At 47.4% G+C, this 16,822-nt stretch overlaps 1 protein-coding gene across 2 annotated transcripts in view; it reads right to left on the bottom strand.

Annotated features, from left to right (window-relative positions):
• UBE4B (ubiquitination factor E4B) overlaps positions 1-16,822 on the bottom strand; it is a 120,967-nt gene that overhangs the window by 72,538 nt on the left and 31,607 nt on the right. For both annotated transcript variants that reach the window (XM_042951387.1, XM_042951385.1), the window contains exon 2: positions 9,965-10,151. In XM_042951387.1, the coding sequence (XP_042807321.1) occupies positions 9,965-10,151 (187 nt within the window). The remainder of the gene's footprint in view (positions 1-9,964; positions 10,152-16,822) is intronic.

Raw genomic sequence — 16,822 nt, 5'->3', positions numbered from 1 at the left:
AGTGTGATGGTTCCTGGAGCAGGAGCAGAGTTGCTCTGAAAACAGGAAATGAAGTTAAATGAAAGGGGGGGGGGGGCTCATCACAGAGGACCCTGAAAGTTCCTGGACTGCATTCAGGTGCAAACAAGGAGGACTTCTGAGCAGGTGACGTGTCTGATCTCGCCTACTGAGCCATCAAGTCCCTCAAGGGATAGGAACTGCATTTTCTGGAAACCACTCTCACACACCATTTACTTCTGTGCCTTCCCTAGACTTGAGAGCACGAACTAAGCAGTGGAAGCGGCAATTTTGTGATGTTCACGTCCCACTATGTGGGCAGAGTGCTAGCGGGGAGTTTGGTTGGAGTCAGAGGCAACAGAAGCTCAAGGACCAGGTTGACCTGAATGGAGACAGAGGAGGAGAAAAAAGGGATCAAGCCCAGGTCGAAACAGGAAGCTGATTCCCAGAGCTAAGAAGACGTCAGACTTCCTCCAGATTCACAAAATAAATATCATGATCCTAGCAATAATGTCATACAATGCAGCCCATTATAATAAAAACACATACAGAACATCCTCCCCCTTTTGGTGGCCAAAATACATGCAAAACATGACCCCCTTGGGTAGCCGAAAAGTCACCCCAATGAGACGAAATGACTGTGCTGGTATAGGGCACACCAGGTACAGCTAAAGCAAAAGAGATTTCAACACCACCAAGAGCCTCCCAAGCCCCGCAGATGTGAGGGGTCTCACTACAGCCCTCTGGCCTTGGGACTTGTGCCTGAGCTGGGCCTCCAGCTTGCTTCTGAATCACCCTCCAGCCCTCTCTCTCCCCCAGGTGGGGGGAGACGAAGCTATAGACCAAGTGGAAACAATAGGGCTTCTTTCTGAAGAAGAAAAAAAAGATTTAAATACTGGATTAGCAATCAACAATAGGACGAAGGGTTATAATTTTGTCACTGCTAACAGCATTCTTAGCCAAAGACAATTTATTATAAAAGCATGATTCTGATTTTGTTGAAATTTCTACAAAGGTACCACTATTAAATAACAAAGTTCTGTATCAAAACCGGAGAAGGAAATTGAAGGGAAATTGAAGACGACCACTCTGCATCAATCATCACCAAGTCCATTTTTGCCCCAGGACCTCGGCATCTGCTGTTCCTTCTGTCAGGAAAGAACACCCAACAGATAACCACTTGGTTTGCTCCCCAGCTTCATTCAGGCTTCTGTTGAAATGTCATCTTCTTAATGAGGCCTACAGTCGTCTCTACCTTAAAACAGCAATGCCTTCCTCCCTCGCCAATACGGACTCCCAACATAATTCTCTCTTTTCTCCACAAAATTCGCACCACCTGACAGATTTTATGGTTTTTAAACACAGTTTGTCTTCTCTTACTAGACTATATGCGACGTGACCCAGAACAGAACCTAACAAACACACGACAGGATTTAAATGCAAAGGTATGAAATAAAGGCTGCATGAACCTACAGCACTCAGTGGATAGCTGATAACAACGGATACAAACCAAAATGTAAAACAGATAATAAAACATGTCAAGCAAATTTGGAGGGTTTGGAATAACAACTGTAATGGGATATGGAAGGATGTTCCCTATTTTCAAAAGTAATAATTCTGGGGTGTTTTATTTGGGGGGGGGGTGGTTATTTAAGTAGGCTCCACACCCAACGTGGGGCTTTGAACTCATGACCCTGAGATCAAAAGTCGAATGCTCTACTGACTGAGCCAGCCAGGCACCCCAATCCTGTTTGTTTCTTTGTTTGTTTGTTTAAGGCAGAATTTTCACAGTCAGATAAACACTTGTGTGAAATTCTCCAAAAAAAACCTGACACCACAGAGGTGGCAGCGGGAGGCAGAGACTACCTGTGCCGCACCAGCATGGAGATCTCCACACGAGGACATCCCCTCCTGCCAGACACGGGGTCCTCGGACACTCCTGCTGGGTGAGACTTGCCCATCTTTGCCTGCATCCATAGCTCCTACCACAGTGCCTAGCAAATGGAAGGCATTATGCAAGTGTTCGAAGGCATCGATGGAAACAGGACCAAGACCATCTTCAAACAGAAGAAGAATTTAGGTGAAACTAGTTTTAAGTATGTTAAAGACTAGCAGTCAGACAGAGGAAAGGGCTTCTGTGTTTCTTTCTGATCCAAACCCTGGAACTAGCCCAGAGGCCAAACACATCATCTGGTTTCTCGCTCCCTGCACACAGGCCTTGTTGTTCATTTCTGCTCCCAGAGCAGAGGTTCTTTTCCACAGATGGAGACGGAAATCAGGGGGCCGAAATTACAGTAGCTGTTTGATTAGCTGCTAGATCTTTTATTTAAAGCATTATCACGGAAGCACATAAATTACTATGTCACAATCTTTAAAAACATTGTGATAACCGTATTTCTGTATAATTGGTTTCCTTTGTAATCCTCCGTTTTATGATATACGGTTAAAACTACGCTTGGAGAGGCTGATCAAAGGCTTCACCGGTTTGCCAGAACTCATGGAATGACAACAGTCTTTTAAGAACGCCAGCTCCGGAGGGTAGAAAAGGCACCCAGAGAACTTGGTCCGCCAGACTTAATAATTCTGTCAAGATAAAACCAGCTGATAAAGGACTCACTGGGGACTCTTGTGCAAGAATGACCATGTCTTCAGAGAGGTCGCGACAGCCAGGAAGGGTGAGGCTTCAGTTGGATATATTCAAGATGTCTGAGAGGTAGACATCAGAGGGAACAGAAGGAAGATAAGTAGGATTTCAAAACAGGACTGTAAAATAAAAATCTTCCAGGAGGGTTAAGAGTTCCTGAAGGCTGGGCAAAGCAATCTAAAGATGGGGGAAGGAACTAAGAAAACCAGTTTGTCCTCCCAGGAACTTAATGAGCACAGGTTTTTCAAAGGAAATGAAAGAACACCTTCTCCCCGCCCAGATGGTAAGTTCTTCCAGGAAAGAAATTGGACCTCGCTCATCTTCACGTTCCCACGACTTACTGCCGGGTCTGACCCACAGGAAGCCCTAAATAAACGTCAGCGAACGGACACGTAAACGCAACAGAATCAATGACAGCTGTAAAAAAGTGACAATTAGCTGTAGGAAAAATATTACCGACACGCACAAAGTTTTAAGACAGGCAAAAGCAATGTCCTACTAACAGTGCGGTAAAAGAGAGAGAGAGAGAGGGAGGGAGAGAGAAAGAAAAAAATGTCTGAGCATGATAAATGCAAAATTCTGAACAGCAGTGACCTGCTGGTGTGGGGGAGAGGGGTGGAGAGCCAGAGACTCCGTCAGGGGTTCAAGGCATTACTATGTCTCACATACGTTATCTATCGTGTAGGTCCAGAATATTCTGTAGTAAGCTTTTTGGCAAAATCTTAGAAAAAAATTGGCTTATGGACTTTTTAAACTCTGCTCCGAGTGCCAGGAAAAGCAAAGAGACAGACTAAAGTGGGTCACAGTGAAAGACTTACGTTAGTAAATGTTCTCTAAATAGAACTCAAGGGGTACCTGGCTGGCTATGTCGGTGCGGCAGGCAACGCTTGATCTCGGGGTTGTGAGTTCGGGCCCCACGTTGGATGTAGAGATTACTTTTTAAAAACATCAATTTAATCAATCAATCAAACTCAAGTCTCATTTTGCGTCTAACATTCCCAAGAAACTATTTTTTCTTTCATTTATTCACTTAACTAGGGGCACTAACAGAGTGCCTACTATGTGCCAGCATGGTTCTGGGGACAAGGGAATGAACAGCAGTGGTGAGGTCCCTGCTCTAACCTTATGTTCTAAAGGGAGGAGAGGGGCGCCTGGGTGGCCCAGTTGGTTGAGTCATGATCTCATAGTTTGTAAGTTTGAGCCCCACATCGGGCTCTCCTCTGCTGACTCAGAGCCCACTCTGGATCCTCTGGCCCCCTCTCTCTTCTGCCCCTCCCCTGCTGGAGCTCTCTTTCAGAAATAAACAAACATTAAAAAAATCTAAAAAAAAAAAAAAGAGAGAAGAGGGGATGGTGATTAAAGGAAAAAAAAATCCATAAATGGTATTTCCACTGGGAAGCAGGGTCTTTGCAGATGTATTCAAGTTAAGATGAGGTCACATTGGATCAGAATGGTCCCTTAATCCAGTAACTGGTGTCCTCACAAGAAGAGGGCAACGTGAACACAGATACACACAGAGGCAAGGCCGTGAAAAGACAGAGGACGTTGCGGTGGTGCTGCCTCAGGCCAAGAACCACCGAGGATGGCCGGCAACCAACAGAAACCGGAAGAGGCAAGGTTCTTCGTCGGGGCCGTCCAAGGAAGCACGGCCCGGCCAACACCTTGACTTTCGACCTCTTCCCTCTGGAGCTGTGACAGAATACAACTCTGTGGTTTCAAGCCATCCAGTCTGCGATACTTTGTCACGGCGGCCCGAGGAACTTCAGACAGAAGCAGGCAGCGTTGCGAGAAGCTGGGACCACGGATGGGAGAGCAACTTGGAGGACCCGCTGGAGCTCCCCGGCCCCCGTTCTGGTTCCCTGCAGCACAAAGCAGCCCCACCGAGAAGGCGGCCACAGGACTACCGCGTCACTCCCGGGCGAGGCCTCCTCTCCACGGGCGGTGGTCTGCCCGGGATCTGTGTCTGTCAGAAAGCACGTCTCCATTCTGGAACAGAAGTCTCTCAGTGGACAATAAATCTACCCGCTGGCCCTCCGTCTACCATCAAGGACCACAGAAAACAAGCACAGGCCGTCATCTTCCTCATGGCAGCTTTTCACATTTCTTTAACATAACACTATCACACCCTCTTGAGACTTTCTCTTAAGTTATATGTGCCTATGTCATTTGGGTCATTTTCTCTTGTGAGCCACTTATTAATTCCACCAAGTAACAGATGGAACGTGGCCGGTACTGTTAAAGGCACTGGGACACAGCAGTCAGTAAAATGGATACGAGTCCCTGGCCTGTGGGGCTTACGCTATAGTAGGCGAAGCAGAGAAAACAGGAGAGGCAAGTCATGTGTGTGCTACGTCAGCTGGCGACAAAAGCTCAGAGAAAAAGTTATCCATGTCAGATAGAGGTAGCACCTTCAGACGGTAAGGCCAACAAAAGTCACCCTTGTATAAACATCTGAGGAGGTGAATGAAAAAGCCACACGGATTTTAGGGGCTGAGCCTTCCAGCAACAGAGATCACGGCCGAAATGTTCAGGAAGAGCAAGGAAGCGAGTATGGCTAGAGCAGAGGAGCAGCAAGGAGGAGGAGCACAGTGGGAAAGGAGGTCAGAGCCGAAACAGGGCCGGTTCACACACAGCCCTGGGTCAAGGTGAGGGCTCTGACTCTCATTCTCCATGAGAAGGCGAGCCAGCGGAGGGAACCAAGAGAACACTGACGTGACCCATCTTGGGGGGTGCTTGTTTTCGGTTTCATTTTGTTTAAACTTGTTTATTTGATAAATCTGTGAAATTCTCTTTATCCAACCTGCCAGGCGCATAGCTAATAATATCTACTGATCTGTGATTATGAATAATAGTGATTATGGGAGAGACCTAATCAGGACTTCCCAGCACCGAGGTGTGCTGCCCAGAACTAACCAGCTGGAGCTGCCCAAGTCTTCCGTTAGTTTGTGACGGCAGTGTAACGAGCTTGCTGTGAAAAATAACCCTGCTGTTATACAAGGTTGGGCTTACGCTTCAGTCTGGTGCTACCCTGAGATTGAAGTGAAGCGAGGGAAGGCGTGGCCACTCCAGTAATCCAAGCAAGACATGCTGGTGCCCTGGAACCCACATCAGGCCCACTACCTGTTTCTGTAAGTACAGTTCCGCTGAAACATAGCCATGCTCTTTTGTTTATGTTTTGTCTGTGGCTGCTTTTGTGCTACAGGGGCAGAAAATAGCTGTGACAGAGGCTATGCAGCCTGCAAAACCAAAATATTTACTATCTGGCCCTTTACAGAAAGGGATAGCTGACCCCTGATCTAGAATATGAAGTAAAAAGATGAGGGAACGTTTCAGGCTTCAGCAACTAGAAAAAAAAAAATGAGCTGGTATTTTCTGAGAGGGCGTTCCAGAACACAAGACAATTTTGGACGTGCTCTCCGTGAGATGCTTCTTAGACAGTGTGTGAGTCTGAGGTTCAAGGAATGGTTCTGGACTGGAGAGATCAACCTACAGACCAGCAACTTAGAGATGGTAAGTAAAGCTGGGAAACCAGATCAAATCAGTAAGAAAATCGACACAGATGGACAGGACAACAGGTTAAAATATTGACACCCAGCTCCCCACCCCCGCCCCCGCCCCCGCCCCCGCCCCCTGACATTTACACGTCAGGGAAACGACAAAGAACCATGTGGAGCCCCAAGAAGGGGGGAAGACAGGAGGAAAACCAGGAGAGTGCAGAGCTCTGGAAGCCAAAAGAAGAAAGTGTTGCAAGAAGAAAGCCAGAGCCCATCAGCTGGGGCTGAGCCGTTGACTCAGAGCAGATCACAGGAGTCCTCACCTGACTGGATTCGAATCAGCAGTGGGTGCAAGGACAGAAGAAGGACACAGAGGCCAGGAAGCAACTCACTCTGGAGGTTCTGTTGTGATGCAGAGCAGAGCAGTGGGGTGGAAGGTGGCATTGGAAATGAGATCAGGAGAGTTCCTTTATATGTATATTCCCAGGATGGGAGGAGGAACCACATGTAGAATGTTAAAAAAATCAAAGTTTCCCACTTAAGATGGAAAACCTGCTGGAGCAGGAAAGCTGGGAAGTGCTGGGGCAACAGCTCTCTGAGTTGGAGAGAGGAGGTGGGACCTGGGGACAGAATTCAGGAAGGGCAGGGAGCTTCAAGCTTAACAAAAGCAGGCCACACAATCAGGCAGGTAGGAGGACGCTACGATGGGAGCTCACATCACTACTACGTCGCTGCCTGCACCTGCTTTCTCCATGACCTAGGAAGGCAGCCCATCAGGCCAGAGCTGCACGGAGAATGAGGTGCTGTTGACTGAAGCAGAGGGTTCAAAACAGACCTGGGGAGCTGGAGAGCAAACAGGAAATACGCTGTAACTACCTGCCAGTATGAAGGGTCTGCTGGAGCGCGTGACCATGAATCTGAAATGAGACAGACAGCATGGTTCTGGTTTTTTCTCTAGCCTTGTTCCACTGCATGAGACAGACAAGAGCTAGGGAATGGGATTGAAAACCAGGAGCATGGGGGTGGGGGTGGGGGGGCACCTGGGTGGCTCAGTCGGTTGAGTGTCTGACTTTGGCCCAGGTCATGATCTCGCGGTCTGTGAGTTCAAGCCCCACGTCGGGCTCCGTGCTGACAGCTCAGTCTGAAGCCTGCTTTGGATTCTGTGTCTCCCTCTGTCTCTGCCCCTCACTCTCTCTCCCTCCCTCTCTCTCTCTCTCTCTCTCAAAAATAAACCAACATTAAAAAACAAAAAACAAAACCAGGAACATGGGGGGCACATGGCTGGCTCAGTCAGTAGAACATATGACCCTTGATCTCAGGGTTGCAAGTCTGAGCCCCCCACTAGATGTAGAGTTTACTTAAAAATAAAATCTTTAGGGGCACCTGGGTGGCTCAGTCGGTTGAGCATCTGATTCTTAATTTCAGCTCAAGTCATGAGCTCACGGCTTGTGGGTTCAAGCCCAACGTTGGGAGATTCTCTCTCTCTCTTCTTCTGCCCCTCTCCTGCTTATGCTCTCTTTTTCTCAAAATAAATAAATACATAAATAAAAATAAAATCTTAAAAAACAAAACAAAACCAAACCAGAAGCATGGTTTAATCCAGGAAGTAAGACAAAGTGAGAGAGAGGTGAGAGAGGGGAGAGACAATGAGTGACTGTGGAATGTAAATGGGTCCAGGAGGGACGTGGGGACACCAGGGAAGGGAGAAGTGAAGAAAGTGGGACAGAGAGGGTGAGCCAGAAAGCTGAAGGTGGCAGTCAGGAAGTCACTGAGATGGAAAGATCTAGAGTATGACCAAGGCAGTGAGTGGCTGATGTCGGATGGAAGACCAGGTTACTAAGGGAAAGCAGCTCAAAAAAGCGCGAGGGCAGAGTCCTGGAAGGTCATCCCTGTGGCTACTGAGATCACCACAAACCGTGACACAGTGTTGGGGAGAGAGACAGTGGACCGAACGAGGCAGGGTGAGTGTGTTCAGAGGTCAGCTGTGACAAGGACAGGAATGGGGAACACGGTCTAATGACACAAGGTTCAAATCGATGTGTTCTTAGGGAGGAGGAAGCATGGTCTAGAAGAAATGAGGAAGGGCATAAATTCAGCAAGAGCACTAAAGGGAAAGCCCGTCCACAGAGAAGCACTCTTCCAGGGACTGACGGTGAGGATTTCAGAAGAGGGGACTGCGTGGGGAGAGGTGTCCATAACAAGCCATATGGAGACTGGACACTGAGAGGCAAGGGATGAGGACCCGCGAGACCCAGTGGCTGACATAAGCAGGACAGGGCTCATGCTGAAATGATTCCTGGTGGTCCCAAAGAGACAGGGTGCTGTGACCAGGCACACGCAGAGCTCGGTCTCCTGCCTGACTACCACTGGTGCAGCGTGACCTTAAGCCCCTCCACATCCCACTAGCTCTCCCCGGACATTCTCCAGCATTCCAGGAGGGACTTGGCCATGGTGCAACCAACAGCACTGTTGGTGGCACCCTTCCCAAGGAAAGGGTAAAAACCCAACTGGAATCCTGAGCCCGTCCCCTACCGGAAGACTATCACAGCTTCTCAAAGGTGTTCAGCAGCAACATTTCAGGCAAAGTCACTGTTTCTTGCTAACTGATGATTTAATCTGAACCTCTCTCACTTTTAGAGTCAACAGGAGGACGCATAAGCATTTATATTTACCTGGGGAAGAGTCTACGATAACGCCTATCAAGAGTAACAGTAACTGAAACCCTGCAAATACTTTTTAAAATTTTTGTAATGTTTATTTATTTTTGAGAGAGAGAGAGAGAGAGAGAGCGCGCGAGCGCTCAAGTGGGGAAGGGACAGAGAGAGAGAGGGAGACATAGAATCTGAAGCAGGTTCCAGGCTCTGAGCTGTCAGCACAGAACCCAATGCAGGGCTCAAACTCACGTACCACAAAATCATGACCTGAGCCAAAGTCAGACACGTAACCGACTGAGCCACCCAGGCACCCCTCTGCAAATACTTTTAATTGACGACTTACCTAGTTCAGAAAGACAGATTATGTGGAAGGCAACTAAGGGAGAGTGCATTAAATGCAGAAATAACAATCATATTAAATTATTCAACGATGTGATGATGAATACAGGTCTGAATGCACCTGCTTTTTCAAATTAGAATCCTAAGTAATTATAATAATTATAATGATAATAATTCTCATGTTCAATAGAAAAGTTCACTTGACAAAAGGTATTTTCAAATACGCAGGAGGAATCAGTATCATTGTTTCCCAACAAAGACATACCTGGATATCAACGATGAGCCCATTAATTATAAAAAAAGAAATTTTCACAATAGTTAAGTAATTGTCAATGAGACAGCTATAAACATCACATCAGGTGAACTTTTATACCGCAAAAATTCAGAGAGTTCTGTTGACAACATTAAATGAAGACATGGAAATCCGTAATTAGAGGCCTGTTATTTTGACCATTATTTCAATCTTGCCTTTTCAGATGATTTTATCATAGAAGGAAAGCATCAACCAAACTCATAAAATCGGCTGAGCCAAATTAAGTCTTAATTGCCTTACCATCAGAAATTAAGACCTGGTCCTGTTTGAAACAAAGGATAAAAATTACAGAAAGGAAAACAATTAGTTTGAACAGATCACCATCAAAATGAATAGAGATGAACAAAACACAACGTAATGATGTCAATCTTTAAACTACTGCTTGCAGGATTTTGAACAGCTGCTGTTCCATGTTCTCGTCTGTGGAAATGCGGCCCAATCTTACCCCGTTGTGAAAATGTCACAACCATAAGCCTCACAGAAAGCCAGGACTAAATGGCCCAGGTATGGAAGTAAGGCTTACCTGATGCACCTATTGGGGAGGTAGCTGGGGTCATGTTGTGGACATTGAGACCAAGGCTCTGGGAGGGGCCCGGGGCTGATGCTGCTATGGGAGGCCCCAGCGGGTTCTCCCTCTGGGGCGAGGTGAGCGGGGTGGTGGGCTGGGAGGTCTGTCCACCAGCAAGTCGTGCGAGGCGCCTCCGTCGGATCTATAACGTGAGAGGAGAAAAGACCCGTAACTCAACCGCAGAAAACACAATTCTGCCCGAGAAGAACAACATTAACGTCATCAATAACCATGGAGAACCACGCAGGAGCTTAACAACTAAATATGCCTGGAGGAAAAAAGGACCCGCTCAAGACAAGAATTGACGTGGCAGACAGGTACACACCTCCTACTGCCTTACAATCCCTGTTTATCACACCTCCTTGACCGATACTGTGACACTACTGTAAGCATACTACGTTTCTAAACACGCTGAAGCTCGTTATTTTAATACAACTATGTAACTTGGCCGTTTTAAGTAAGTGAGATTTTAAATAAATACCCAATTAGATTCACTAAAACAAAGTTTCAAAAGTAACAAACGTTACAGTAAGACACAAATGTTACCATTGCTTTCAGCAGCAAAGCGGTTAGATTCTTCTTGCTTAACTGCCATCAAAATATAATCGGCCGCTGCTTCCTTATAATACTCCAGGGTTAGCAAGTGATTACAAATATCTACCACCAAATCCCAGCGCATCACAGAAATGTTTCCCTCCCATTTTGACAGTCATTCATTTATAGCCAAGCAATAAACTCTCACGGACCACCTGCTGTCCCACAGGCAGTGAGGATGTCTAACCAACCGTGATAAGGCTTCTGGTTCTGAGCAGGCATCAAAGACGCAAACCAACGAGGCTGCTTATGCTCATTCTGTTACAGATAAGGAAGATGAAAGAGACAGCCCGTGACAGATGCTAACAGGGATGGACCTAATCTGAACCAAGAACCTGCCATTCCGACCCTGCGGGAAAGCTGCTCCTTTTATCGTTCAAACAACCAAGAACATCCTAGTTCTTGACCCCAAACCCGAGAAGCCCACTCCTGTGTCCCTGCTGCAAATACATCCCTCGGTGACCTTACACAAAATCCGGAGGTTTGGTTGTTCATCTACCTACATCACTAGGATAAATCCCTCGAAGGAAAGATTAGGTGTTAATTATTGGAAATAAACAGTGAAAAAATCATTAAACACTGATGCAGCACTTTATCTCCCAGCAATGTTCTCAACACTTTATAAATCTATACTCACTGAAGCCTCGTAATGAGCCTTCGTGGGTACTTAGGCTGATTTTACATGTGAGCAAACTGAGGCACAGGGGTTAGATACTTGCCTCGTTCATAAGTGGTAGAGCTGGAATCCGAACCCATGCAGTCCGGCTCTAGCGCCCACGCTCTTACCAGCAATCCAGCGGTCTGGGGATCCCTTGTGGTCTCCAAGACCCTCGCAGAGAGCACGTTGAGGCCAAAGCTATTTTTACAGTATCACTAAGATATCTGCCTCTTCAATCTCATTCTCAAGCGTCCAACGGGGTTTTCCAGAGGCTGCATGGCATGGCGTGTCGCAACAAATTAAAGGAGTTAACATGAAAATTCAGCTGTATTCTAGTAAATCAGATATTAAAAAGACCTGAAAAAGTCACTCTTCTCACTACAACTGTTTTGGAAAACGTAGTCGTTTTCGTTAAAAACACATTATTTAGGGGTGCCTGGGTGGCTCAGTCAGTCGAGCATCTGACTCTTGGTTTCAGCTCAGGTCACGATCCCAGGGTCATGGATCATGAGGCCCTGCCTCAGCTCAGAGCCCCTCTCTCTCCCTCTGCCCCTCCCCTGCTCGTGATCTCTCTCTCTCTCTCTCTCTCTAAAAATTTTTCTTAAAGTTCTATTAACATACATTATTGTTTTTACTAATGTCTGTTTTAAAGTTGCTCACCCTTTATTTCTATTATGGTACACATCAAAGAATACAACCCACCTAAACAAAAGCTCTTTGAGATCTTCAACATTTTATAAGAACGTAAAGGGGTCCTGAGACCAAACCTCCGACCGGCAGGCTGCCTCTCTCTCACACGTCCTGATCTCCTTATAGTCGAGCACGGCACCTGGTCTGTAACAGGTGCTCAAGGCTCCCTGACCTGAACCGAACAGAGAACAGTGAAGGTCATCACAGATCTTCCGGGGGAGACGTGGTATGAAGATGAAAAAACTCTCTGAAAGAAACCACTGAAGTGTCTCTCTCAAGAACACTTACCCGGGGTGGAGGGTGGGGCAAAGCGAACCAGAAATTCCCCCCGCAACCTGTTCCTGATCCAATTACTCAAGCCAGAGCCCCAGGATCTGTGTTCCCCGCTTCCTCGCCGCACCCTCGACACACACTCTCCTCTCAGCTCCTCTGCCACCACCCTATTCAGGCCACCACCCTCTCTCCCCAGGACCTCTACAAGAGGTCCTCGTCAACCTATCTGCGTCCACTCTGGCCCGGTAAAAGCGAAGGCTCCGTATTCCTTTCTTTAAACACTTTCAAAGCTTTAGATTTCTGAAAGGCAACTCAAAGCGCAACGAGGTGACACTTCACGCCCATGAAAACGGCTACCGTCGAGAAACCATAAAGTAACAAGTGTTAGTGACGATGTGGAGGAAGTGGAGCCCTCTGCAACGGCGGTGACACGGTCACGCGGGGCAGGCACCATTTTAAACAGTTTGGTGGTTTCTCAAAACATTACAAATAGAATTACCACACGATCCAGTGAGCCCACGCCGAGGAAATACACAAAAGGCAGGGACGCAAACAGCCATTCGCTCACCCGTGTTCACAGCAGTCATCTGTAAGAGCCAACACGGGGAAGCAACCCAAATGTCCACCGATGGATAAATGGATAAAACAAAATGTGGCATAGCCACACAGTGGAATATTATTCAGCCTTAGAAAGGAAGGACATTCGAGGGGCACCTGGGTGGCTCAGTCGGTTGGGCGTCCGACTTCGGCTCAGGTCATGATCTCAGTCCATGAGTTCGAGCCCCGCGTCGGGCTCTGTGCTGACGGCTCAGAGCCTGGGGCCCGCTTCGGATTCTGTGTCTCCCTCTCTCTCTGCCCCTCCCCTGCTCATGCTCTGTCTCTCTCTGTCTCAAAAAGAAACTTAAAAATTTTTTAAATTAAAAAAAAAAAAAAAAAAAAAAGGAAAGACATTCTGACGCGTGCTACGACACAGATGAACCTTGAGGACATTATGCTCAGTGAAATAAGCCAGACGCAAAAAGACAAAGACTGTACGAGTCCACTCGTATAAGGGATCTAGAGGAGTCAAATTCATAGAGACAGAAAGTGGAATGGCGGTTGCCAAGAGCCGGGGCGATTTAAAAACTCTCAAGTATAGAATCAAATGCTAAGTGATAAGAAGGCATGCTCTCCTACGTTCTCCCGCGATCTAGTCACACAGCAATCACAGGAATTCTTTAAAAACACAAACCACACTCTGCTGCTCAAACCATTCAACGGCTTCCCACTGCACTTGGAGCAAAAACCGAGTCCTCACCGTGGTCTACAGAGCCAACGTCTGCCTCTCCCGCTTACGGTGTGCCGTTCCGGGCAGTAGCCACACCAGCCCTCGGACGGTTCCCAAGACGTCCTAAGCTCTAGCTTGCCTTCAGCCACTTGCAATTGCTTAAGCCTAGAAGCAGTTTTTCTAATTCTTGGCGTGGCTGGTTCTTTCTCTGCCTTCCATTCTCAGCTTAAATGTCACCTCCTCCTACGGGACTTCCCTGATGGCTTTAGCCAGCACTCTCCTCCCCTCCAAGCTCACGGACACCGCAGCCCTCCAATCGCATGCTTCGGGCACTCCACATGGTCTGCAGTCACATGATCTATTTCTTACTTACTGTCTCGCTTATTATCTGTTTCCCTAGTAGAACGGAAGCTCCGTTGAGAAAACCACATCTACCTTGTTCACTGGCGTATCTCCAGCACGGAGCATAGGGCCAGGCGCATAACAGCCCTGTACGTCTTCAACAACGGGAAAGAGTAATGCACGCAATCAAGACAGGCCAAGTATAAAAGCCACACAGGAGAATGTTTAACTGGATATTCAAAGGCCAGACGGTTTTTCAGACTTGGTATCAGGTCCTCTTCAGATATCCACTCATTGAACAAATGCTCATCAAGCACCACAGTAAACTCAACAGCCCCTGCTGTCACGGCGCTCGGATTCTAGCAAAGACCAAAAGAACAGCCAAATGGACAAAAAAGGATGCCGGGGGTTACAAGCACCCTTAGAGAAAAATTAAGCACGGGAGGGATAGCAGGGCACGCTGGGGAGAGGGCGCTGCGATTTTTAGATAAGGTGGGTGGAAAAGCCTCTCTGGTAAACGGGGCTTCTGCAAGCACGAAGGAAGAGAGGAAGCAAACCAGGTGGGTGTCTGGGAAGCATGAGGGGGCTTGTGAGTGGCTCATGCTGAAGGTCAGCAAGACTTGTGGGGCTGGAGCAGAACGAGCCAGAGGGAAACAGCAGATGATGAGTTCAGAGGCATGAAGGGGCCTCATAAGCCACGGTGAAAGCACTGGCACTGGGAAGCCACCGGGGGGTTCTGGTCAGAGAAGCGACATGACTCAACTTATATTTGAAAATTATTATTTTGGATGCTACAGAGAATCGGCTGCGGGGGAGAAAGGGAGCAGGCAGAGGCTACTTAGGAGGATGCGGCGACCCGAACTCGGATGCGTGGCTGCTAAGATCGTGGTGAGTGGTCAGCTGGGATGTAGTTTGCAGGTGGAACACAAGCTCATGGGATCTGCCGATGGGATGGAGGGCAAATAGGAAAGAACCACAGGAAGCAGGGCTGACACCAAAGTCCTGGGCCTGAGACCAAGACTGAGGCACGAAACACGGAGGGAGGGAGGAGACACAAATTGTTTTAGACGTGTGATTATCAAACGCACAGATGGACTCGTCTTTGTGTGAATTCTACGATTTTTTCAATGGAGTATAAAATAGTGATTAAATAAACAGCAATTAAAATTAAAATATATGATCTGGGGTGCCTGGGTTAAAAACGTCCAACTCGTGATTTCGACTCAGGGCATAATCTCATGGTTTGTGAGATCGAGACCCTCGTCTGGTTCTGTGCTGGCAGCATGGAGCCTGCTTGGGTATCTCTCTCCCCCTCTCTCTGCCCCTCCCCAGCTCACACGTTCTCTCTCTCTCTCTCTCTTAAAATAAATAAACATTTTTTAAAAAAATAAATTAAGTTAAAATATACGATCTGATGTGCAGGACAGAGCACAGGTTAGAGACGGCACATGAAGCCACGAGCCGGGATGAGATCACCTAGGCAGGTGTGCAGACAAAGTCTGAGGATGGAGCCCTTGGACACAGCTGAGAGGGGGAGATGAGGTGACGCCACTAAAGGACCCTGAAAGTAGTGTCAAGAAGCCTCTGGGCTCTCCAGAAGAAGGTTCACTGGCTTCCTAAAACCCAGTCAGAGAATTTCAAGAGGGATCACTCTATTTACAGGCCGAGCAACATGAAGACTGAGAACTGGCCGCTGGGATTGGTGATGAGGTGGTAACTGAGGGCCTCATCAGACCCTATTTTGATGGACTGGAGGGGATGAAAGCTTGACTGCAGTGGGGCTGACAAAGAATGGGAGACTAAGGGCGCCTGGGTGGATCAGTCAGTTGGGCCTCCAACTTCGGCTCAGGTCGTGGTCTCGCGGTTTTTGAGTTCGAGCCCGTGTCGGGCTCTGGGCTGACGGCTCAGAGCCTGGAGCCTGTGTTGGATTCTGTGTCTCCCTCTCTCTCTGCCCCCTCCACCACTCGCATGCATGCGTGCTCTCTCTCTCTCTCAAAAATAAATAAACATTAAAAAAAATTAAAAGAGGGGCGCCTGGGTGGCTCAGTCGGTTAAGCGTCCGACTTTAGCTCAGGTCACGATCTCACGGTCCGTGAGTTCGAGCCCCGCGTCGGGCTCTGGGCTGATGATGGCCCAGAGCCTGGAGCCTGCTTCCGATTCTGTGTCTCCCTCTCTCTCTGACCCTCCCCCGTTCATCCTCTGCCTCTCTCTGTCTCAAAAATAAATAAACGTTAAAAAAAAAAAAAATTAAAAGAACAGGAGACTAGAAGTACTGATTTCTGTGGGAATGCAAGCTGGTGCAGCCACTCTGGAAAACAGCATGGACGTTCCTGAAAAAACTAAAAAGAGAACTACCCTACGACCCAGCAATGGCACTACTAGGCATTTATCCACGGGATACAGGTGTGCTGTTTCGAAGGGACACACGCACCCCCATGTTTCTAGCAGCACTATCGACAATAGCCAAAGGATGGAAAGAGCCCAAATGTCCATCGATGGATGAAGGGATAAAGAAAATGTGGTGTATATATACACAATGGAGTATTACCTGGCAATCAAAAAGAATGAAATCTTGCCATTTCAACTACCTGGATGGAACTAGGGGGTATTATGCTAAGTGAAATCAGTCAGAGAAAGACAAAAATCATATGACTTCACTCACATGAGGACCTTAAGAGACAAAACGGATGAACATAAGGGAAGGGAAACAAAAATAATATAAAAACAGGGAGGGGGACAAAGCAGAAGAGACTCATAAATATGGAGAACAAACTGAGGGTCACTGGAGGGGTTGTGGGAGGGGGTGTGGGCTAGGTGGGTAAGGGGCACTAAGGAATCTACTCCTGAAATCACTGTTGCACTATATGCTAACCTGGATGTAAAGTTTTAAAAAATAAAAGATAAAATTAAAAAAAAAAAAAAAAGAAGTGCCGATTTCTGAAACTTTTTACTGTGAAAAAAAGAGCACAAGTGGGAAAGGGGAGGGGGC

Source organism: Panthera leo, chromosome C1, assembly GCF_018350215.1.
Source record: "Panthera leo isolate Ple1 chromosome C1, P.leo_Ple1_pat1.1, whole genome shotgun sequence".
Lineage (NCBI taxonomy): Eukaryota > Metazoa > Chordata > Mammalia > Carnivora > Felidae > Panthera > Panthera leo.
This window is presented reverse-complemented; position numbering and strand designations above follow the sequence as displayed.